This window comes from Microcebus murinus, chromosome 3, assembly GCF_040939455.1.
Source record: "Microcebus murinus isolate Inina chromosome 3, M.murinus_Inina_mat1.0, whole genome shotgun sequence".
Lineage (NCBI taxonomy): Eukaryota > Metazoa > Chordata > Mammalia > Primates > Cheirogaleidae > Microcebus > Microcebus murinus.
Window position 1 is genome coordinate 21300204 of NC_134106.1, and position 23568 is coordinate 21323771.

Consider the following 23568-nt stretch of genomic DNA (forward strand, 5'->3'; position numbering starts at 1 on the left):
TCTGGGAGGAGCAGGCAGGGCCCTGGAGAAGCCAGGGGTAGGAGTGGGGGCAGGACGGGGGTGGCGGGAGGAAAAGGGACATAAGCAAAAGGACAGGCCACACAGCCAGAGCAGCTCCAGAGAGCGGGCTGGGAAGGAACCTTAGAAATCAGCTGGTCCAACCTCCCCTTTTACAGATGAGGAAACTGAGGTCCAGGGTTCGGGGGCAGAACCAGAAAGAAAGCCCAGCTCTCTGGCTCCTCCTCTGCTGCTCCAGGTGTGTGTGCAGGCACCTGTGCACATGCGTGTGTGCCTGTGTGCGTGCGTGTGATGTGTGTGCATGCGTGTGCACACTCGGCTGAGACGGGGCTGTCCGTCTCTCCATCCATCTGGAATCCAGGCTGGCCGTGATGTCGACATGAATTAAGATGTTTACAGACACGGAAAAAAATGCTTAGGAAAGAAGTTAATCTCTATATGAGGGGTGTCCAATTTCAGAAGGTTAATGTCTTGATTTTTTTAAATCCCTTTTCTGTTTTATTCAAAGAGGATTTGGTGTTCTCAGTCCCAGCTGGGAGCTTAAGAAAACAGAACAGCGTATCTCGGCCTGCTGCCTGTCCCTGCAGCTCTGGGCCTCTCTTGCTGGACCTGGGACAGGGATACCTGGAACAAGGCCTTGACTTAGGCCAACCACCTGCCTCAGTTTCCCTCTCTGCACAGAGGCCTGGGGCTTCCCTTGCTGTCCTTCCCCCCACTCTTGGGGAGCAGGTTGGTCCAGCCGAGAGCAGAAGGGCTCAGACCCAGGAGGCGAGGAGCAGAATCCACGGCTGAAGCAGGTGGGAGACCTGGCCTGGCTGTGAGGGAGAACCGCAGGCTCTGAGGGTGGCTCCAGGTGTGTGCAGAGGGAGGAGGAAGGTGCACAGACCGCAATGTGTTGTGGCAAACAAGCCAGGAGCGCCCCCTCCGCTGTGTGTGTGAACCTTGGAGTCACCTCCTTGGAAAAATGGGGAGGACCGTGTGACCACAGATGCACTGGCTGTGCTCTTACAACTGAGTTTCGTGGCAAACATGAGAGCAGATTTCTGGGGTCACCATTAGTGGGTGGACAGAGGGCTTGGTGTGGCCATCTGTGGTGCCCCATCGAGCCACTGGAGACCAGCCACCTCCTGGAGTCCCAGCCTATCAGACCCAGTAGCTTCCTGGCTCAGAAACCACAGGAGAGACTCCCCTCTGCCGCAGGGGGACCCCACTGGGTAGCAAGACGTGAGCTGGAACCCCCACCTGGGGCTGATCAGGTTCCCAGAAATTTTGACTACGACAAAAAAACAGGTTCCAGTTTTTCCAGATTCCAATCTGGTGCCCCGGCCATTGCCTGGAACCCCACCATCTGTTGGGCAGAGATTTCTCCTACTAGGAAACTCAGCCATGGGGTTTGAGCTCCACCACGCCTAAGTGCTGTCGTCAAGTTAGCCCTTGCCCTTCCCTCTCTGGGCCTCTGTTTCCTCACCTGTTAAATGGGAGTTTAGACCAGATGACCTCCCCACCCACGCACGTTGCTTTTTGGCACTCCTTTCAACATTCTAGATTTCTGAGTCCCTGCTAAGACTCTCACCTGCCTTTTCTCAGCTCAGTCCTTCTACAGCAACCCCCACAGGTCAGACCGAGGCAGCCCCTTTTCCCTGGGTAGGTCCCCAAGCCCCAGGCTGGCTTCCTTCCTGGGCTATGGCGTGGGGTGGCTTCCCCTGCCCTTACCAAGGGGAGAGGGAGCAGAGGGCCGTGGCACATGTCGCCAGTGCCCACGTGAGGACTGTTCCTTCCCTTATCACCCCCTGAGGTGGGTGGGGCCAGGAGCCCAGACTTAGGGAAATGGTTACACAGGCTGGGAAGGGCAGGGCAGGCACCGCCCAGGCGTGCAGACCCCAGAACCTGTGCTCCTTCCTCAGCTGCAGGCTGCCTCCTTACTTCTACTCTGGAGAAACAGGACAGTTCTGTGGCCAGGAGGCCTGTCGTGACTCAATTCATCAAGCATTTATTAATAGACCAGAAGGTTTGCTTGGCACGGTATTAGGGGACAGAAAAGGGCCATGGAGCCCATGGGGTGATTCCCTTCTAGACTCTGGGCTGGGGCTCCGTCCCTCCCCCAGGGCAGTGTCAGGCCATCATCAGACACCCCTGAACCTCTGGCAGCCGCTTTCCTGATTGTCCTTTGGATCCAGCAAGTTACAGCTCATTCCTTTGGCCCACATTGTTCCTTAACGACATCACATTTTCCATCGGCACCGTGCCCTTCCGCCAGCGCGCTGCCTCCCAGCTGATCTGCGTCTCTGACATGCTGTGGTTTCCATGCATCACTGCACTGCACCATCCCTGGATCCATCTGAGATCTGCGAAGCTCAGAGCCTGGGTACCCCCTGGGCCTCCCCATGGCAACCCAGTGCTGGGGCCAACCCTGGTCCACGCGGTTGGATGGTCTGTTCTCCTTCAGATCACTGGGTACCCCGGAGACATGGCTGTTCTCCGAGGCACCCACCTCAAATCCACAAAGGCCTCCTTCAATTTGTGCACAGATGTGAAGGCCCTTTCGAGTCCTTGCTTAGGCTGGGTGCCTGGGCACTTCCCAGGGTTGGGCCATGAACAGCTCTGCCCTCACCTCCAGGGTGGATGGGCCACCAGTGTATTCACTGACAGTCCCCTCTCCCAGTCCCTTGGCAAGCTGGAGTCACATGGGCACCCACAGCTCCTCCTGCTTCCTGCTCCAAGTTGAGCATCTGTCCCTCCTGGTATAAACCCAGGTGCTCTGTCCCAGCCCTTGCGACAGCCTTCCTCTCTGAGCTACTCATTGGTTTATGTGACTGCTATTTTGCTAAGCTCTAACTGTGCACCAGGCCCAGCATTGATAACACCTTCTGTTTTACACCCCTGTCGCTGCTAAGCTCTGTCCTCCACCACTTTCTAGTGAGGGAGTGTCAGAGGAGGGAAAGCACAGACTTTGGAATCAGACCAAGCTGGGTTTAAACCTTGTATGTGTTGTCTATCTAACTGTCAGAGCCTAGGCAAGTTGCTTCGCTGTGAGCCTCAGTTTTCCCATCTGTAAGCTGGGAATAATGCCATTCCTAGGGTTGCTGGATGCACTAAATGCATTCAAATACGTACCTGGTATAATGTGTATTTCTGGCACAAAGACAAGAGAACACCTGGTGCATTTGGAACTATATATTAATAGAATACAGAAGGCAGGTACTAAGAGCCCTAAGGGAGCAGCAGGGAGTGTGGCCAGAGAGGAGTGCTGGAGAGGAGGGCAATGGTGCAGGCCACTATTGCATCGTGTGATGCCCCTGCCCTGGCACCTTTCATGTCCCCTCACTGCCTCCAAGTGGCAGTGCAGGTTGCTTTGGATGGCCTCCAGGCTTTCCAAGCACCCTCCAGCCCAGCCTTCCCTCCATCACTCCCCGAATAAGATGTGGCTTCTTCCTCACAGCCTCTCTCCTGGCAGGTGGTTAGTGCCAGGCATGGAGGAGCAGGGCACTGTGGGCCTGCCTCAGTGCCCCAGCCCCTGCCCTGCTCCTCCTTCCTGTCTCCAATGAGCCCAGCCCCGGAGAAGCAGCTCTGCTCAACGCCAGTCTCTGAAACAAGGTCGCCAATCCGTGCCAGGGCTTCTCTGTCTGGACAGGCCAAGGCTTGGGTCTAATTGCATGGGTACCGGCCCTCACCAAGGCCAGGAGGAGCTGGAAGTCAGGTGGCCCCTACTTGCTCTAGCAAGGCCACCCTGCTCTCAAGCTACAGTCACGAAAATCAAAACAGGGAGAAGGGCTGGGTTGAAGAAGGGGACCTGAGCCTCAGCTCTTAATAGCATCCTCACTATCTTAGTCTCACTCATCACCTCGCTTGGAGTCTCCCAACCCCCGTGGAAGGTGGGCTGTGTGGACATTACTTTCATCATCGTCCCATGTTGGAGAAGAGGCATCTGCTGCCCAGGGAAGGGCCGTGGCTTGCCCAGGGTGTCACAGCTGGTCACTGCAGAGGTCTCTGGCCTTCTGGTTCCTTCCACTGGTGAGTCCTGTCTGGTGCGTTTGGTTTGCTGTGGTTGCTTGGTACCAGCCCAGAGTCCTAGAACTTCTGTTTAAAATCCTGCCTCAGCTTTCTGACAGTGTCCAGAAATCTTGCAGGGTGTTCTCTGGAAAAGGAGAATGCCATGAGAAGCAGCGTGGATAGGATGAACGCCACCGTGGCCCACACCTCAACTCTTTCCATCCCCATCATCCCCTCATTTCCAGGGGCCCCGACCCCACTTCCAGTTTGTTAAGAGTCTAAGACGACCCAGTGAATCTGGGACTCAGAAGCCACTAAATCATGGTCCAAAAAATCATGGCTATTGATTTTTGTGGGGAGGAACACACATTTTATAAAATTTATAGAGGGAAAAAAAAGAATATCATTTGAGCATACATATTTGTTTTAAAAAAATATGTTATTTCAGTTAATTTTTAAAATACAGTCTGAATAATTAGATCCGATAGTGTGCATTTGTATGTTTGGGGATTTCAAACAGGTTTTTCTGTAGCTAGTCAGCTCGCTTTAACCTGGACTAGAATCCAAGCCAGCTGGACTAGATGGGGCAGAGTTTCAAGTTGGATGGACTCTCTCTAGTCCATCCTATTTGTTTGACAGATAGGGAAACTGAGGCTCAGGTCAGAGAAGTGCTCTCCCTAGTGAAATGCAGCTCCTTTGTGGCAGAGCCTGGTCTCTACAGGTCTTCCAGTCCCACTTCAGCGCTGTTTCCACAGTGCCACAGACCCACTGTGGCCTGAGACCTGGGCAGCCTGGGGAAAGGGGCCAGAGGACCACTTCCTGAACAGGCCCTGCCCCCCGACCAGCCTGCCCAGGCCTGGACCTCAGGCTGCTTTGATGCTCCTACTCATGCATGTATCTGGTTCAAATGGCTGTCCCTTTGGACTGCTGCAGGGGGCTGATTAGATGTAATTGCTTTGCCTAGAGTGAGCTATCTGCTTAATAGAATCAGCTCCCCGTAATTAGCCTGCCAGAGGCCCATTTCCCTTGCTGGAGTCCGAGGGCCTCTGGGTCCTTACTCCAACCTGTGTGTGTTGCACCTCTGCAGGTTGCAGGGAGCAGGGTGTGCATGGATGAGCTTTGGGCTTTGGGCTTCGGTTGGGGGACCTGAGAGAAAGCAGTGCTGTGGAGGCTCTGCAAGAACCCCAGATGCCATCCTTGGGGCCAGGGAATCACAGCACTTCACTGGTGGAACAAGGAGTCTAGCATAGACGACTGCTCCATAGATGTTACACTGAGCCCAGCTGAACCACAAAAGGCATAGAGTCCAACCCCAAACTCGATACATTCAACGGTCAAGTCCAAAGGCATTTCTTGCAGACCTGCTGTGCGCCAGGCACCCTACTAGTTCCTAAGATCCCTCCAAAGTAGCCTCAACCCTAGGGATCACTCAGGCGGTGTTTGTACACCTCCAGTGACCCAGAGCTCATTCCTTTTTTGGGGGCACGGAGAATGTTCCATCTTATGTTGAGCTGAAAGCTCTTTCCCTGTCACATCACCGCCACAGATCACCGGCCCTTCTAGGCTACACAGAGCAAAGCTAATCCCTCCTCAGGTGACAGCTCACATGTCCCCTCCATCTTTTCTTTAGGCTGAACATCCCAAATTCTCTCAGTCATGCCACGCACATCATGCTGGTGAGGCCCCTCATTCATCTGGTTGACAGGCCTGGAACCTGCTTCTGTTTGTCAGTGCCTCTCTCCCGGCACGGTCCGGGGCCCAGCGGCTGGAGCTGCAGGAGTCGGGGCTCCTCCCTGGGCAGAAACAACTGCAGCCCCGACCAGAACATGACACTACCTGAGGAGCGCCATGGTGGCCGCCCGAGCCCCTCCACTGGGGGGAGGACATCTACAACCTGCTCATCAGGAGCAGAGTGGCCTCTCTTGTCCTGTCCCCTGCCCCAAGACATGCACACACACGCACACACACACAGACACACACACACATGCCCGTGCGTGCTCCCAGGCACCACTCAATACTCACTGGCTGATTAATCACTGCAAGTGCTCTTATAATTATTGTGTTTGGTGCTGAGAACAGGCTGCCTCTGCCCTGCTTGCTTCTCAGAAGCCATAAAGCTGCAAAGAAGGATTTCAAGATTTGTGAGGCTGTTGACAAGGGCTCCAGGCTCACTTTTTTCTTTAACAGCAACATGTTTGTCAGGAAATACAGCCATGGCCATTCCGGAATCTCTGCAGAGGACAGGCTTTAGGGATTTAGTTCTTGCAATGGGAGTAAGGCAAGTTTAGGGAACTTATCTTGTAGGCATCGGTTGGGAAGTCAGGACAGTCATGAGGCCTGGAGGTGCTCACTCCTTTCACCAGGGCCATTTCCTCCTGGGCACTGGGCAGTCTAAGGCTCTCTCCAGCTTCAGTTATTCTGTGGTCTTTGGCCAAATACAGGGAAGAGTGTGCATGGAGGGAAAATATAGAGGGCGGGGAGAAAGAAGAAGAGGAGATCAGACCAACGCTGAAACTCTCAGGTTCCCAGCCTCCTGCACATGCATGCACGTGCACACACACACGTGCACGCACACGTGCACACACACATGCACAAATGCACATGTGTACACAGACGCATGCCCGGCTGGGGAATAAGGGCTGGTTTTTCTCCCAAGTTTCACTCTCTCATCACCAGCTGGCCCTCCTGAAACCCTAGTGATGGCTGGGTCTGTCCAGCACCCTGCCCCAAGTGTGGGAGGTGGGGAGGTAGGTATTGGAGAAAGGGGGAGGTGAGTAGAAAGTGAGGAATACAAATGGCTAAGTCAGAAAAGTGAACAATAGTAGCATCGATGAGGACAGAGTGAGCAATAGTCTCAGGCACTGCTGGGGAGGATGAAAACCAAGACAGCCATGCTGAGGATCCCTGGCAGTATTTAGTGACAAGCACTGTGACCACTTCTGGGAATAAGTCCCAGTGACAATTTCCTGCAGATCCTTAAGCATGCCCATTTGAGGATGCTCATCACGGGCCAGTGTTCAGGCTAGAGAAAGGGAGGCCACTTATGAGGCCTCTCTGGGAAGGAGTCCTGCGAATGTGGTGGCTACAGACTGCAGCGAGCGCAAGGGCTCCATGCGACCACTGCCACTGTGAGCTGGAACAAGACCGACCCTGCCACAGCTCCATGAAGAGCACTTTCTCCTCTCTCTCTCTCACTGCTAGAAGAACCAAGTCCAAGCCTGGGCTGGGGCTGGCCTCACAGATCTTTGAGTCTGAGCCCTCATTTAGCAGGTGGGAGCCGCAAGGCCCAGAGACAGGCAGCCCTTTCCCCTCGTCACACAGCTTGACCGGGAGGGCTGAGAACAGGGCCAGGTGTCCAGCCTCCCAGCCTGGTGTGCTTTCCCCAGCAGCCCCCAGAGCCGCTCTTTGTTAACAGTTGCCTTTTGTGTTTGATTTGGGCTTGAGATGTTAAACAAATAGTGTCTCTTGACAAACGCAAGCCTGCTGCACTGGGACCAGTTATGCTCTGTAAAGCCAGACTAATCCCTGACTTCTCTCCCTGTGGAGATACACCAAGAAACACCTCTCATGCCCAATGCACCCTAAATCTGGTCAGCCCACAGACTGCAGCCATGATCCCTGGCACTCTGCTCTGTGCAGTGACTTCCTCCCTGCTTTCCTGCTGCAGCTCCTGGGCCCCTTTCGCCCTTTCCAGGCCTGATCCTTGATGTTGAAATGGCCCTGGGCACTCCTTCCTGCAGGGAACCATGGGCCCAGGCCCTGCCACCCTGCCTGAGCCATCCAGGCTGACTGGACTGCATACAAGAGTATTTACAGGATGCCTCTCTGTGCCAGAAGCTGTGCCGAGGGCTATGGGGTGCAGAGATGAGTAAGGCCCTAGCCCTGCCCTACAGGAGCTTATGGTTAGCTCTAGACAGAATGGCCAGCATTGCACAAGAGGCTCCAGTCCACCTAGTAACCCACAAAATCAGGATTTGAACTGTGGCCCATCTGACTCGGGTCAGCTCTTTCACATCTACCTCACTGATCCTGCCCCTTCCTCCAGCTAAACTTCCAGAAAAGGGGCGCTGGAGAGCAATGTATAGACAGACCTCTGGACCCTTCATTCTCCAGACCACATTCTTGTCCACTATAGAATGAGCATTGCTGGTCAAAAGGCCAGGGCTCTCATTAACATCCCAGAATCTCAGAGTATGAAAGGACCTTTTGATACAGTCAACACTTTGGTCTTGTAGAATAGGAAACCAAGGTGCAAAGAACCAGTGTGAGTCTCCCAAGTCCAGGGAACTAGTTGAGAGTTGGTGGCAGCACTGGGACCAAACTTCAGGCCTCTGGCCTCCCAGGGCAGTGCACTCTCCACTATCTGACATGCTTCCCTGAGCCTTCGGACACTCACATCTGTCTTTATCCCCTTCCCCTGAACCAGACAGGGCTTCTCCAGCTTTAGAGGTGTCTGTCTGCAGAGAGTCACAGAAGCAGATTGCCAGGGTTTTTCTTCCAGCAGACTCAGCCATCCATGCTCCTCTCCTGCTGGAACTACCAGTCTCTAACTCAAGTATAGGATCTTTAAGGCCTTCACGTGTGTACTGAGTCCCCAGGGAGACTTGTGGGGCAGGTGTCACGTGCAAGGCACTATGGGAAGAGTGTCATAGGGTCTCCACCCTGGAGAAGAAAACGAGCCTGTGCGGAAGACAAATGTTAAGGAGCAGCTGACCTCCGAGGCAGGAGGGACACTTGCTGCCTTGAAGCTTAGGTGGGTCCTCTGGAAACACAAAGGAACCAGGGCCCCCTCACCGTGCTTCATGGGGGAGTGGCCTTTGAGCTGGGTCCTGAAGCCTCAGCAGGAGTCCCACAGACAGAACACGGAAGCGGCAAGGAAGCACAAGCATCCCAGCTTATGGGAGCCATGCGAACATAAAAGTACTTGAATGTATTTAGAACTTAGGAAGGGAGTGGAAGATAAAGCTAGAAAATAATTATGTATAGCGGTTAGATATAACAAAATATAGCAACTAATGATAAATTCTGTACAATTTATCCTAACTCCATTTTTGTCCCTTTTGTCACTAAGTAGAATCTTAAAGCAATGGTAATATCCTCTTTCTTCCTGATTCTGGGGGACTGGGTAAACAGAGGCTAAAGCAGGCTAGGAAGGCCATGGGATGTTAAAAATGGGGAGAGTGTAGACATTTCCTGGTCCAAACCCTGCCATTTCTGGGTGTGCAAACAGAGGCCCAGGGAGAAGGAGTGACTGGCCCTGAGTGCCACAGCAAACTCGTGGCAGGGACAGGCTGACAGCAGGTAGGTGCAGAGAGGTCTGAGGAGTCCAGGATGAAAGGAAAAGCGACAGGCTGCCAGTGCTCTGGCATAGTCCAAGCCAGGTCAAGGGTCAGAGGATGAGATTCCTGGCTGCGAGTCCTAGAGGCTACTCAGAAATCTAGACTAGCACGAGCATGGCCCTGCCACCCCAGGTCCTCCTCTGCAAGAGAAAGGAGGGAGGAGGCGGGGGAAGGAGGAGACCCCAGCTGCCCTGGGGAGGGGGGGCAGGCCGAAGTGGGTGTGTTACGTGCTCCCCACTGACAGGTGCCCAGATCCCATACAGAATGGGTACAACAAGAAAGTCCCAGCCATGGGGCATGAGTCCTGATCCCCCCCCTCACTCACTGTGTGACCTTTAGCAACCCCCTTCCTACTTTCTGGGCCCTCAGTTTCCTCATCTGTAACCTGAGAAGGTTGGGCTAGGTGATCTCTGAAGGTCCTTCCAGTTCTGAAGTGCTGTGAGAACAAGCTTCATCATCATTAATAATACATGCTCTGCCCCTAAAGAGAGCTTTTTCCCCTTCCCAAAGCTCTTTCACTCACAATATCACCTTTCATCTGTACAGCAGTCTGGCCTGACAGTCAGGAGCAAGCGGACCCTGGACCCACAGGCTTTTCACCTTGAAAACCAGGTCTAGCAGCTGCTTGCTCAGCTAGACAGGCTTTGGGGGAGTTGGCTTCTGGGCTAATTGTGGTCAGGAGCCAATAAATCCGAAGTGCACAGAACCTAACTTGTGCTTTCACCCCTGGGAAGCTGAGAAAGGCAGTGCTTTCCTTCCAGAGAGCCAGAAGACACCAAGGGAGAAACCTGCAACAGGCTGAGTTCATGGCCAGAGAGCAGGACGAGTATATTTGTGTCTGCAAAGAATCAAAGATCTTCCTCTGGGGAGGAGGGAGGACAAGGTGCTATGAAGTCAGGGCCCTCCCATCAGGCTCTGGTCCAGAGACCTGAATCCTAGGGGAGCAGAACCCATTAGAGAGCCTCATATTATCTTATTTGCACACATGTGGTCTCCTTTGATCCCTTAAAAACAATTGCTCAAGAGGTGGGTAGAGCTAATATAATTATCTATCCCATTTTGCAAATGAAAAGAATTGAGGCTCAAGGAATCATGGAGAAGAGCACGGGCTTAGAAGACAGATAGACTGAAGCCTCTTCCCTGCTGAGTGACCTTTAGTGATTCTCTTTGTTACCTTTAGTCTTAGTTTTCTCATCTATAAAATGGGCATAACCATACTTGTCTTTTGGGAGTGTGGTAAGGACTAGAAACAATGAATGTAACATGTCTAGCCGGACAAAACAGATGCTTAACAAATACTTGTTGAATGACCCTTTAAAGGAATGAATGGGTTCATGGCCCTTCTGCTGTGCCATAGGAGAAGGAGTGTGGTATCTGGCAGGGACAGGTCAGCCCAGGATGTGGGCAGATAGTGCTCCTGCTTCTGGCTGGCTGCCTCCTGAGCCTGCCCTCAGTCAGGGGCCTTGGTGACACTTCCACATCTTTTCATGGCCCATGCCAGGGTCTCGTGAAGGACTTTTTGACCCTCCTTGGCACTGAGCTTTGCATTCCAATCATTCTGCTTGCTCAGCCCATCCAAGTCTGGAGTTGTTTGGAGCCGTGCAAGGCCTGTGGGATCATCTGCTATGGCACCTCATTGAAGAGATAAGGAAAGGAGGCTCTGAGAGGGGCAGTGACGCCTTGCCTGAGGTCCCCCTGCCCTTCCCTCCTTACCACCATGACCACTATGTTGACAAATGAAGAAACTGAGGCATAGGGAGGCCACCATCCCAGTTCCTCCAGTCCGTCAGTGACCCCTCTGAGCTGGGCCCCACCTGCCCTGCTTCATCTGGATCCCAGTTCTGCTGGGACACCCGAGGTAGTGGCAAATGCTGTTTCTGGAAGCCCAGCCCAAGCCCAGCCTGGCACGCTGGTGCAGGACAGGAGCCATGGATGTCAGGTCAGCCCGAGGCCCCTGGGGAGCAGCGCAGGAGGCTCACCAGCCTGGCTTCTCAGCCAGTTCCAGGAACTGCGCTGACCTGGGCAGGGACACATTTGGCGAGAGCAGAGCTTTCCCTCGGGTGTCGGCTCATGTGTGCCCAGGTCCACAGCTGGGCCTTGCCTGTTACTAAGACAGCCGCAGCCTGGCCCAGGGGAGGGAGTGTGGCCTGGCAGTCAGGGAAGCTGGCTGAGCCCCAGTGCTGTTGCGAACTCATGGCGTGCCATTGCGTGTCACCTCTCTGGGCCTCGGTTTCCTCATCCATATGGTAACGGCAGGACGGCAAGGCCTAAGGTCCCTTCCAGCTATAACACGCTGTGATGTGGGAGGAGGGTGGGGGTGAGGGCTCCCTCCGCCTGTTCCTTTCCCTTTCCATGCTTTTCTGTCTTTTTCTGTGTCACTAGTTTATCTCCAGCCATCCAGGTCTCTAGCTCAGTCTGCCGCTTTTTCTGTTTCCGTCTTCTGCTCGGTATTTTCCTGCCTGCCTCTTCTCCTGTGCCTGCGAGTCCACCTCTGATCTTATCTCCTCTGCCACATACCCTGTTCCCTCAGCCTCGCGCGGCCCCTTTCTCCCTTTCTCTAGTTATCTGCGTTTCGCTGTCTAGTTCTCCCTGTCTCTGGGGCTTGCTCCCTCCCTGCCTCTCCCGGCCGCCACGCTCTCCGCTCCTCTCTCTCTCTCTCTCCCTCTTTCCCTCTACCCTCCTCCCTTTCTCCCTCTCCCTCCTCCCCCCATCCTGCCGGGCTCTCCCGCTCGCTGCCCCTCCCCTGCCCCACCGCCAGCCCCCTCCCTCCCTCGGCGCGTCTCCCCAGTCCTTATTTGGCTGGGCGGGAGGGCTGGCGGGAGGAGGCGGCCTGCGGGCGGGAGGCGGGGGGCGGGAGCGGGGCCTGGCGGAGGAGGGCGGTGGGTGGTGCTGAAGGGACAGCTCCGCGCGCAGCGGCGGCGGCGGGGCCCCGGGCGCGGAGCTGGTGCCCGGCGCGGAGAGCGGCGAGCGCAGCCATGCCCCAGGCCGCCTCCGGGGCAGCAGCAGCGGCGGCCGGGGCCGGGGCGCGGGCCGGGGGCTCCGGGGGGCCGGCGGGGGCCCGGGCGGGACGATGAAGCGGCAGAACGTGCGCACGCTGGCGCTCATCGTGTGCACCTTCACCTACCTGCTGGTGGGCGCCGCGGTCTTCGACGCGCTCGAGTCGGAGCCCGAGTTGATCGAGCGGCAGCGGCTGGAGCTGCGGCAGCAGGAGCTGCGGGCGCGCTACAACCTCAGCCAGGGCGGCTACGAGGAGCTCGAGCGCGTCGTGCTGCGCCTCAAGCCGCACAAGGCCGGCGTGCAGTGGCGCTTCGCCGGCTCCTTCTACTTCGCCATCACCGTCATCACCACCATCGGTAACTACTCGCCGGGCGGGGGCCCGGGGCTGGGCGCCGGCTCCCGGTGTCGCCGGGAGCCGGCTGGGGCTGGGGGGTGCCCCCGGAGAGGGCTGGGCGCCGAACCCCGCGCCCCCAGAAACCGGAGTTCAGCCTGGCGTGTCTGCTCCGCGGGGACGGGACTCGGGGAGGCGTCGATTCCCGGCTCCGGACCTGACGCTCCGCCGGCTGGGCCAGCCCTAACTTGGCCCTGCCAGGCTGCGGAGGCCCCCAGGGGACTCTGAAGTGTGTGAGAGGGGCAGGAACGACCGGCTGGCGGAGGCTCGGGGAGGAGGGGTGTGGCCAGGCCGGGGCCTGGAGCCCGGCGCGGAGTGTGAGCTGCGGGAGCGGGAGCGCGCGGCTCCTGGCTCCTCCGTGTCCCTGCGGATGGGCTTCCACCCCCAGCATGTCTACACCTGCTGGGCTCCTGGGAGGCGTGTGGATGCCAGTGCGCGGACTTAGCGGCGCTCTGGGCCACTCCGGGTGCCTAAAGCACTCTATAACTGCGTCTGTGAGTGCCGCGTGGGGTGTGTGTGTTTGTGTGCGTCTGTCTGTCTGCCTGTGTGTCCAGCTCCAGGAGACTGGTCCCCACCACCAATGCCTGTGATTTTCTTAGGGAAGCAGAGCTGGTGCTGGAAGCCAGATCCTGCCCTGTCAGCCTTCTCTGCTGTCCCAGCAAAACAGTCACCTCACAGGAATGGCCCCGGTTCTCTTTTCCCAGCCAGAGCAGATCACAGTGCAGGAGGCCGCACGCACACCCAGACCGCCTGACAACATGGGAACAGGCGCATACGCACACAGGTACACACAGGCACACACAGCATACACAGGCACACAGGCGCGCACACACACAGCACGCAAATGGATGTCCAGAAAATGAACCTCCAGTCAGGCCCGCGATGGTGCTATTCAGTAGTGTCCAGACAGGAGAAGACACTTTACCTGTTCCCGATACCCTAGGATTCCAGCCCTGCTCTGCCACTAACCGCTGTATGACCTTGGGCAAGTCCCTTGCCCTGCCTGGGTCTCAGGCTCACCTCCAGACAAGGAGGCTTGGCTGGAATGATCTCAAGGCCTCCTCCCAGCCCTGGCGTGCTTGGATTCTGAGACTTGAAAACCCACCTTCTCCGAAGCCCATTGGGATGCCTCCAGGAGCAGTTTCCTCCATCTTTCCCATTCCTTCTCCTCTCCCGGGCCCCCTCCTTGCCTCGCCTGAGCTCCCAGAGGCTCCTTGCCACTTAGCATAGCCCACAACAAGATGGTAGTGTTTTCCTGGGAGTCAACAGGAGTAGAGGGCTAAAAGGCAGGACTGGACGCTGTCCCTGGAGTCTATCCACCGCAGGACACAGTTCCAAGAATCTGCTTCTCTCCGGGGACCACAGGGAGCTGTGCTATGTCGTTTCTGGATTCCTCTCTTGGAAGAGGGAGAAAAGGGGCCCTGGGCCTGGATATGGCCCAGCTAAGGGCACCTCTGTGTCCTGCTGACCCTATGAGTTTAGGGCAGAATGGTGAGCCCCCAAGCCTGCCCACAGAGGAACCTGCTTACCCGAGAAGGACCAGACCAAATTTGGTCTGGGGTCTCCACCCCTCTCGCACCCCCCACCACCTGCCAAGGTTTCGGTAGCTATTCCACTGTCTGGACCGTCAGACTGGGCATCCTTAGACCACCCTCCCCCTCTTCCCACACATTGAGCCCTTGCTTAAGCGCCCCCTTTCCTTCTCAGACCCATGGTCCCCAGCTCCACAGGAACCTCCCCGCTGACCTCCTTGCCTCCAACCTCCTTCCCTCACCAGAGCACACTCCCTTGGACAAGGCTGCCAGAATGAACCCCCCAAAGCACAGCTGTCACCCTACCAATGCCCTCCTCAGAAGTCGCCAATGACTCCCCATGGCCTACATAATCTGGTCCACATTTCTCATCCCAAATTTGAAGGGCATTCATACCTGGCTGCAACTTCTCCGCCTGACTTCATTTCTCACTTCTTACTTACATGATCCCTCTCAACTGCAGCCAAACTGTCCCCGGAGAGCAGCTTAGGTATGCCTGTCCAGCATGCCTTTTGCTCTGTCTTCTATTTATCTTGTCCAAGCTAGCCTTCTAGGTCCAGGTCAAATCCCACCTTCTCCATCAAAGCCTCCCAGGCCACTGTTCTAGACAAATGCAGTTCTTACTGTCAGGACGACCTGGGTGACATGGTGTAGGCTCTTTTGAACGGCTATTTACATTTTTGGGGAAGAGTTTTGCCTCTTTAACTGCGCCGTCTCAACCTCCACATGGACCAGGCCCTGTGGTTGCCATCTCTGTGCTTCCAGTGCCCAGAGGCTGCAAGCACACGGAGAACGCTGTTGGTAGGTGTAAGGTTTGCAGAAATGAACGGCCTTGTCCTTCCCTCCATCCCTGCTATTTCCCCAAGTGCTTGTAGTCCTCACCAAGAGAGATGCTAAATGCTGGAAGAGAGGCAGACAGTGCGGTTCCGGAGATTATTTATTTATAAAGTGCTGGGTAAGAGGAAGGACAGCATCAGACCACCACCCCAGTCCTGTGGGGGCTCGAGACTGGCACTGTTCACTCCCTCCCCACCCAGCCATCCCTGCCTTTTTGTCTCCTTCCACTCTAGCTATGCCACCTAGCTGGAAGCTGTACCCTGGGGCTTTACTCTAAGAAAAACCCGTGTGGGCTGTGATCAGTTGGTTGGAAGGGGCCCTGTGTTAGACAGATGCTAGACTGATCCTGACCCAAAGTCCAAGTGCAGCAGCCTCTGGCCACATGGCCCCTTTAGGAACATGAATGGGTCTCCTTCTGAGACACCAGGAGTCCCATTGGGATGGAATAATGACAGAATCTCCCATTCATTTGCTATCTCAGTGATCACCATGTGCTTTCATCTCATGTCTTGATTCTCGGTCTTCACAAGTGCGTGAAGTTGCCAGGGCAGGACTGTTAGCTCCGAGGTATGGATGAAAGCGTGAAGGCTCAGGGAGGGGAAGAGGCTCCCCAGAGTTGCCCAGCTGGTGAGCAGCAGAGTCAGAGCGGGAAGCTGGATCTTCTGACTCCAAGCCCAGGGCTCCTTCCCTGCTGGTCTCTTGGCTGCTTCCTTTGCCTCCATATGCTGTGAAGCTCAGCCCCAGCCAGGCCTGGCATAGCGGAGACATACTCGGTGATGCCAGCTTCCAGGGCCCTCACGGGCAGCCCTGATTGGTTGAAGGTGGGCAGGATCTGACTTAGTCACTCACCCGGTTAGTCACAGTCTCCATGGGCTCCCTCCTCCCTGCTCTCCCAGCCAGGGAACTCTTCCTTTGTTGTGCCCTAAGTTTACCAAGCACAGACGGAAACTCTTGTCTTGGGAAACCTTAACCCCTTTAGCTGTTGAGTCATTAAACTCCTCCAGGGGCCCAGCCCCATCTATTCATAGAGAAGCTGTCAGAGCAGGAAGGGACTTGGAGATCAGCTGGTGTCACCCTCTCCTCTTACAGATAAGGAACCAGTGAGGTGACAGAAATCACACAGTTAGGGGGTGGCAAAACCTGATTCCCAGGCCCCCACTCCTCCTCCTTGTCCGGTATGATTATTTATTCTTTTTGCTAACAACAGCAGCAACAACAGCAATCATAAAAATGGCAGCCACCATTTATTACCTACCCTTTGTCAGACTCTATACTGGACACTTCATTTGTATGCCCTCATTTAATTCTCTCACCACCCCCTCACGATGAGCATCATTACCCCCAGTTTTCAGCTCAGGACCGAAGGCTCTGAGTGTAAATGATTCAGAGCTTGAAAGTACAGCAGCTGTCTGCATTCGGCTGGGCCTCCCTGCCTCCCATGCCCTGGCTTTTTTTTATCAGTTCTTTCTCCAACTCAAGAACCCAGCCCAGATCCTTGTATCTCAGGGGCACCGAGGAGCCAGGGCTTGAGGAAAACGCAAAGCCGTCGCACAAGCAGAGGACTAGCCAGCTGCTGCCCGCACCCTGGCCCCTGACCAAGCCAGACCACGTGGCAGAGCTGTGCCCAGCCCCAGGCCCTGCCTGAGCCTGCCACCGGCTCCCAGGTGCTCATTCTCCCACTGCGGGTGCCGGGAATCCTTGCGGCTCTAAGGCAATAAGAGAGCAGGTGACTGACCAGCTGATGGAGCAGGGTCAGAAAACCTCCTGTCCTGCTCTTCCCTCAGCTTCTGGCCTGTCCTCAGCTGAGCACAGCCTGCCATCACCCCCCGTGTGGCCTGGGACAACTTGGACAGGAAGCTCATGAGGGAGCTGCATTTTGACATCTTTCCAAGAAGGAAGAAAGTACAGAAGTGACCTGCCACCCCCCCCCCAAAACCCCAGCATCCTAAAATAAAAGAGTGAGAGGAGACATGAGCAACCATCCAAATGACCAGGGAGGTGAGTGGCTTGTCCACAGCCACACAGCGAGTTGAGAGTGAACCCCGATTAGAACCCAGGCCTTTGGGGGCCCAGACTGGAGTTCTCTGCCGCATCCAGCCCCTTCCCCACACACCCCAGCAGCTCTGTTAGCACTGGGGCCGTGGCAGCTCCTCACTGCATGTTTCAAGTCCTCTTTTGACTTCCCAGGGGAGGAAGCAGGGGCAGCCCAGCATGGAAGAGCCCCAGTGCCCACAGAGTCCGCATTTCCTTCCTGCGCTCACAGACTGCCCCCCCTGCTTCAACCCCCACCCCCAAGCCTTCTCTGCAGGGCAGGCGAAGGCCCAGGCACCACTTGGAAGCCAAAGTGCCTGAGTTCATCTCCCTCCACCCCGCCCTGCACCCTGCCACTAGCTGTGTGACCTTGGGCAAGTTATCTGATCTCTTTGAGCTTGTTTTGTCATTTACAAAATGGGGGTAACAATATCTGCCTCCCAGGATTAAATGGGATCATGTCAAGAAAGTGCCTGGTACTTAATAATCTGTAATTATTACTGTTATTAATATTATTGTGTATTATCACTTCCCCCACAGAGGGAACTGCTCTGTCTCCCATGGGTTACCATGATCTCAGCTATCTCTGCGCCTTCCTGATAGGTGGGGACAGTGGGCTTGAGGACCAGAAGGCAGCCACACCCCATCCTCTTATCATCCCAATCCCACTCCTCCTCCCCAGGCTCCCCAGCTCCTCACGCATGCCTGGAGCCTGCCTGCCCATCCACGTGGGGGCCTGTGAGCAGGCAGACTGCATGAAACCAGTCAAGGAAAGAGGTACACAGTGGCAGGAGAACCTACCCTAGATTAGAGCAAGGAGGTGAAAGTTCTAGTTCCACTTAGCTCATGTGTTGGTCCTCTTTGACCCTCAGTTTCCTCATCTACAAAGAGTGTATTGGACCAGAGGTCCTTCTGACTCTGCCATGCCTCCCGTCTGCATATCCAATTCCCACACATCACAGCTAGGGGCTGGAGGCCCAGAGGGAGTGGGGGTGAGAATAGGACAGAAATAAAAGACACACGCCTGGCCACAGTAGGGACAGGACAAACACAATAAGTATTTTCAAAGAAAACATAAACAAGCACAGATGAATATAGTGCAAATCACCACTATAAACAGCTTTCAGCTGGCAGCACAAACGGTGAATTTGCGAGCTGATTTTGTAATAAAAAAATGTAAAACTGATTTCCCTGCAGTCAGCCAGCGGCAAGAGGAAAGACCAAACTCCGACGGAGACCACTGTTGATCTAGGCAAAGCTCAACAGGGACCCAGGATGGGCACCCTCTTGCCCCCTCTCCAGCCCCACCTTGGACGCAGGGAGCCCACCTGAGTCTGTGACAGGCCAGGTGCTGTCCCCAGCACTTCTTCCCCCCAACACTCCCACGCTGCCCAGGAGAGCGGGTCGTGTCATCCTGTATGATCAAGCAAAGGGAAGCTCCGAGAGGGTCAGAAACCTGCTCAGGACCCTACCGTAGAAAACGACAGCACCAGGACTTACACTAGGTCTGCAGGGAGTGTCTTCATGGAGCCTTGCAGCCCCCACTCCCAGTGGAGCCTCTGCAATTCCTTCTATACGAATGCAACAAATGACAGAATAGGTACCAGGTCTGCACAGGGCACTCAGATGTGGTCTCAGCTTCAGAGTTTATCGCCCTCACAACTATGGAAATTTAGGCCAAACAGAAATCAGAATTTTAGCTCCAATCCTCTCAGTTCACAGTGTGGAAGCTAAAATCCAGGCTGAAGAGGGGGCTTGCTAAAGGCCACATGTGGCTTGCAAAAGGCCACACAGTTCTCATCAGAGCTGGGCTCGGAGCCCTGTTCCCTGACCCCCACCCCCACCCCCGGTCCTTGGAGAGCCACATGAAATGGCTTTTGTGGCAGTATAGAGAGCAGTCAACTGCCCGTCAGATGCCACCACCTCCCAGTCTCTCTACATTCCCTCCTTGTCCAGAAGCTGCCCAGGCTAACGTACCTGCTACCAGGTGGCTCCCAGAGCCCTGCCCTGCCCACCACCTGGAAGCACAGACCCAAGCTACTGCCTCAGTCACTCTTCCACGTTGCCATTGGCTAGAGCCAGGCTCAGCCAGCACCTAGAGCAAGCTGCTCTAGTTCTGTCCAGTGTGGCCTCCGTGGCTGGGCCCGACCTCTCACCCTCACCTTTCACAGAAGCCAGCTCCTTACCACCTGTGTCCCCCTCCTGCTTCCTCGAGTGACCCAGCAAAGCCCATTCGTGAGGAGGGCACACGGCTGCCAGTAGTGTGAGGCAGGAGCCTGGCAGTGGTGCCGGAGACTGGATTCTTTCTCTCCCCGGGAGGCTTACACAACTGCTCCATCATCTCCCCTGTCTCTCTCCACTGGCCCTGTGATCATGGGGGTAGCAGGTACTTCCCTGGGCGCCCCAGTCCTCCCATCTGCACAGACAGGTGCTCCGCAGAGGCCCCTGAAGAGACTAGGTCAGCAATGGGGAATCCTCTCACCTCACGTGCTCAAACTGCAATTGCGGGCAGTGAGGGTTGGTCTGGTGTAAATGCAGACTCTGAGTCCGTAGGTCTGGGGCAGGGCCTGAGACTCGCATTTCTAACAAGCCCCGAGAGGACGTGGCCACAGCTGACCCATGGTCCACATCGCTAGTAGCAGGGATCTAAAAAAGCCCAAGACCTGACTGCTAGGAATAGCCATGAGGTGTGGGCTATGGTTTTAAGAAAAAGCAGGTATAGAGCTGGGGAAATCCTTAGGAATCTGGTGGTGGAATGTCAGAGCTGAGGGCCTGGGAGCTGTGGACCCTTCCCTGTGTCTTGCCCCACAGGAGCCAGGGAGGGAGCCCATGGGGAAAGGGAAGGGGAGAGGGCGGAGGAAAGGGAGGAGAGATGCGGAGAAGGGGCTGCCCTTTGGAAAGCTGGTGAGCAGGAGCCCACTGGTCCTTCCAGGAAAGCTCCTTGGCTGAATGGAAAACGGGAGCCCCAGACGTTGAGCACTGTGGTAGGAAATTGGCTGCTTCCTCGTGGCACCTGCCTGTCTCAGTCCGTGTGGGCTGCTGTAACCATAGGCTGGTGGCTTCCACAGCACACATTCATTCCTCACAGATCCGGAAGCTGGGAGGTCCAAGATCGGGGTGCTAGCAGATCTGGTGTCTGGAGAGTCTGCTTCCTGGTTTGCAGTTGCCGTCTTCTTCCTGTGTCCTCGCATGGCAGAGAGAGACGCTGACTCTCAGGGCTCTTGTTTAGGAGCACTAATCCCTTTCATGAGGGCTCCACCTTCGTGGCCTAATTACCTCCCAAAGTCCCCACCTCCAAATACCGTCACCATGGGGCTTAGGCTTCCACATGTGCGTTTGGGAGGGGAATGGGACACAACACGCAGTCCACAGCACTGCCCAAAGTCCCAAGGCAATGCAGCCTCCAGTCCCCATAAGACGAAGCTCAGGCCCATTTCTTCTTTCGCGAAGGGACCCCGGCTTCCTGTGGGCTTCCGTGGGCTGAGATGCAGATCGCCAAGGCCCCGGGCCCAAGGCTCCCAGATGCACTCGCTCTGTTGCAGGCCACAGTATGAAATGCAGGTGGCGGCACGAGGCCTGTTTTCTTCTGGACCCCATCAGGCCATGTGTGTTTGCAAACTTTAAAAGGGACATCTTAAAGGTAGGACAGGTAGAGGAGGGGAGCTGCCTGTCAAATGAGGCGTGTGGAGAGCATGACAAGTACTACCTTCAAATGTCTGCTTGGACATTTTGAGGCAAAAGGACCAACCTTGTACTGAGTGGGTCCAAGGGATTGAACTAGCACCAGTGTGTAGAGTCTATAGAAAGACTCAATTCAGTCCAATATAAGGCAAAATTTGTTAAAGTTGAAGCTGACTAAAGATGGATGGTGCTGCCTGAAGAGGTGGTGAGCTTTCCGTCACAGGAAGCATACAAGCAGACACCTGCAGCAGAGGTCACCTGTATCAGTCAGGGCTTGGCCAGAGAACCAGCAAGAGATAGATACTCCAAGATGTATTGCAAGGAATGGGCTTACAGACCAGTGGCGGCCAGCTAGGCAAGTGTGAAATCCACAGGGCAGGCCATCGAGAAGGGCGGCTGCAACTCCCTCCTGTATGTGCTAAAGCGGCGGCCACAGGCAGGATCCCTTCCTCAAGGAAGCTTTGGCTCAGCTATTCAGGCCTTTCAACTGATTGCATCGGGCCCACCTAGATTATCTGGATAATCTCCCATCCTTAAAGACAACTGATTATGGATTTTAATCCCATCTGCAGACACCCCTACAAAATCTCCAGAGCAGTGTTGGAATAACTAGGCGCTTTAGCCTAGCCACGCTGACATGTCAAAGGGACCATGACACAGCCCATACACCAGACCAAGGGTTGCAATAAGTGGCTTTTCAGATTATTCTCAAACCCGCGATGTTTTGATTTCTTGATCTTCAAGAGGGCAGCCTGGGAAGTTAGAGCACCCAGAATGGCAGGAAGGAGTGTCCTGGGGGCCCTGGAACCCTCTGGTTCACCTCCCAAATAAAACTGCCTTTAGCCTTCATTTCAGTTCAGCTGATCAAAAATCACTGAGATCTCCTGGGATCTCCTGCATGCCAGGCACCAGGAGAACAGAAAACTAAGGCCTAGAGCTTTCCCCAAGGAGCCCTGGCTCTGGGGCACGCTGCGAGTGCAAGTTGGGTGGTATGCATGCTAAATCCAAGCACAGTGCCTCCTAAGAGGGGTCCGACCTGGGGCAGGTCACGCTTGAGGCAGGCTCCAGTGATGCGTGAGGATTTCAGAGGGCAAGGATGGGCAGCAAGAGGTTTCCAGGGTGGAGACAGGCTGGGGGGCACGAGCATGCCCACAGCAAGGTGGCTGGGAGCTGCCCCTGGGGGTGTCTGGAGCTGGCGGGCAGGTCTGAGTTGACCAGCACTGGAAGAGACGCGACAGGCTCAACTCATGTTTCCCTGCCTGGATCCTGATCAGTGCGTGACCCCAGTTGAACCCATGGGTGCCCCTCCAACCCTGGTGGAAGCAGAGGGTGATGGCAACCTGAATCTTGGTGCCTCACATAGCCCTTACCCTGGCGGCTCAGCAGCCCCTGGCCAGCCCCCGCGGAGCTTTTCACATCCTCACCCTCCACCTTTCCTTTTCTGGGCCAAAGGTGGGCTCTGGAGCCCAGACCAAGCACAATCTTAGGGGTGTCAGGAGCCCCTGGGATGGCACCTATCGGGAGGAGGGGATGCAGTCAGCCAACACTGTGGATGGACGCCCCCAGGCCCCTGCTCTCAGACCCCCTCCCCTGCCACACGTCCTCCTCCAGGTCCGCATTTCTGGATCCCAACTTCCCTCCTCTGTCTCTGCTTGAGACTACACGGCTTGGCATGAACTTAATGTCCCTCATCAGGAATGTGCAGGGCCTCTCCTGACCACAGCTCCGATTCAGAAATAGCCATCCCAGAAACATCTTGAGAGTCGCATTCCAGCCCGCCAGCCCTAGGACTGTCTGGGGGGCTTTCTGCAGAGATCCCAACTGTCAGGTCCCGGTGGGACAGCCTGGGGCTCTTGCCAGGCGCTCCCTAGTCCTCCCACCGGTGCAGAGCAGCTCCCCTGGGGCTGGGGGGCAAGTGAGCTACAGGCAGTCCCGGCAGGAGCAAGCCGCCCCCAGAGTGATCTGCCCTGGGACGTGGCACACAGATCTCAGACCCAAGGCGGAACGGCCACTCCTCACGGAGCCTGTTTCCACGGTCGCGAGCCGAGGCTGCCGTTCATCAGGAGGTTACTTCCGGCTGGGCTCTTTACACACGTTGCCTCATCCGGCCCTCATGGCCTCTGGGAGAGAGGCGCTGTTACAATCCTCATTTGACAGATGAGGACGCTGAGGCTCAGGGGTTCAGGGAAGGCTCCCAAAGTCGCGCTGCTGGCAAGTGGCAGAACAGGGCTGTGTTAAGCCTGCACAGCACTCGCTCATGTAGTATCTCTTCTGAGCCTCGATCAACTTCCCACTTTGTTAAGGAAGAAACTGGCCTTGAGAGATAAGGTCACTTCCTGCGATCCAGAGCCAGATGTGGGAGCTGGGGTCAAATCCAGACTTTCCAACCTTAAAACTGAGCTCTTCCCCCGGAACACAAGTGCCCTTGCCCCTTGGACAGTGGCTGAAGGTGGGCCATTCCCATGGTGTGGCTGTTGGGGCCATCGCAGAGATGCACGCCAGCCTACGGAGGGCAGAAAGGGCAATGTTGGGGGGTGGTTGTCACAGAGTGTCCTTAGCTCCATGTGTTTGTTGACACCATCCCAGTGAACAGAATGGGAATCAGAGACTAGGTTGGGGACGAAGGGGCCGTTCTTAAGAGTGGCCATTGGGTGAAGAGGAGGACTTGTTTGGGTGACAGGCAGCCCACCTGCTCCCCCGAGTAGAGGAGAAGGGGCAGGTAAGAGGGCCCTTGTGCACTGCATAGGAAGGC

At 55.7% G+C, this 23568-nt stretch overlaps 1 protein-coding gene and 1 long non-coding RNA gene across 2 annotated transcripts in view; one reads left to right on the forward strand and one right to left on the reverse strand.

The window, feature by feature from the left end:
• Nucleotides 1–2272: 2272 nt before the first annotated feature.
• On the reverse strand, nt 2273–12577 carry LOC105884380 (uncharacterized). The gene is made up of 3 exons (XR_001160195.2): nt 12472–12577; nt 6031–6433; nt 2273–4153 (listed from the first exon to the last, which is right to left on the reverse strand). It is a non-coding gene; the product is annotated as an uncharacterized LOC105884380 (long non-coding RNA).
• The window catches only part of KCNK3 (potassium two pore domain channel subfamily K member 3), a 38054-nt gene continuing 26903 nt past the window's right edge, over nt 12418–23568 (forward strand). The window contains exon 1 of the mRNA XM_012788186.2: nt 12418–12700. Within this exon, the coding sequence (XP_012643640.2) occupies nt 12418–12700 (283 nt within the window). The remainder of the gene's footprint in view (nt 12701–23568) is intronic.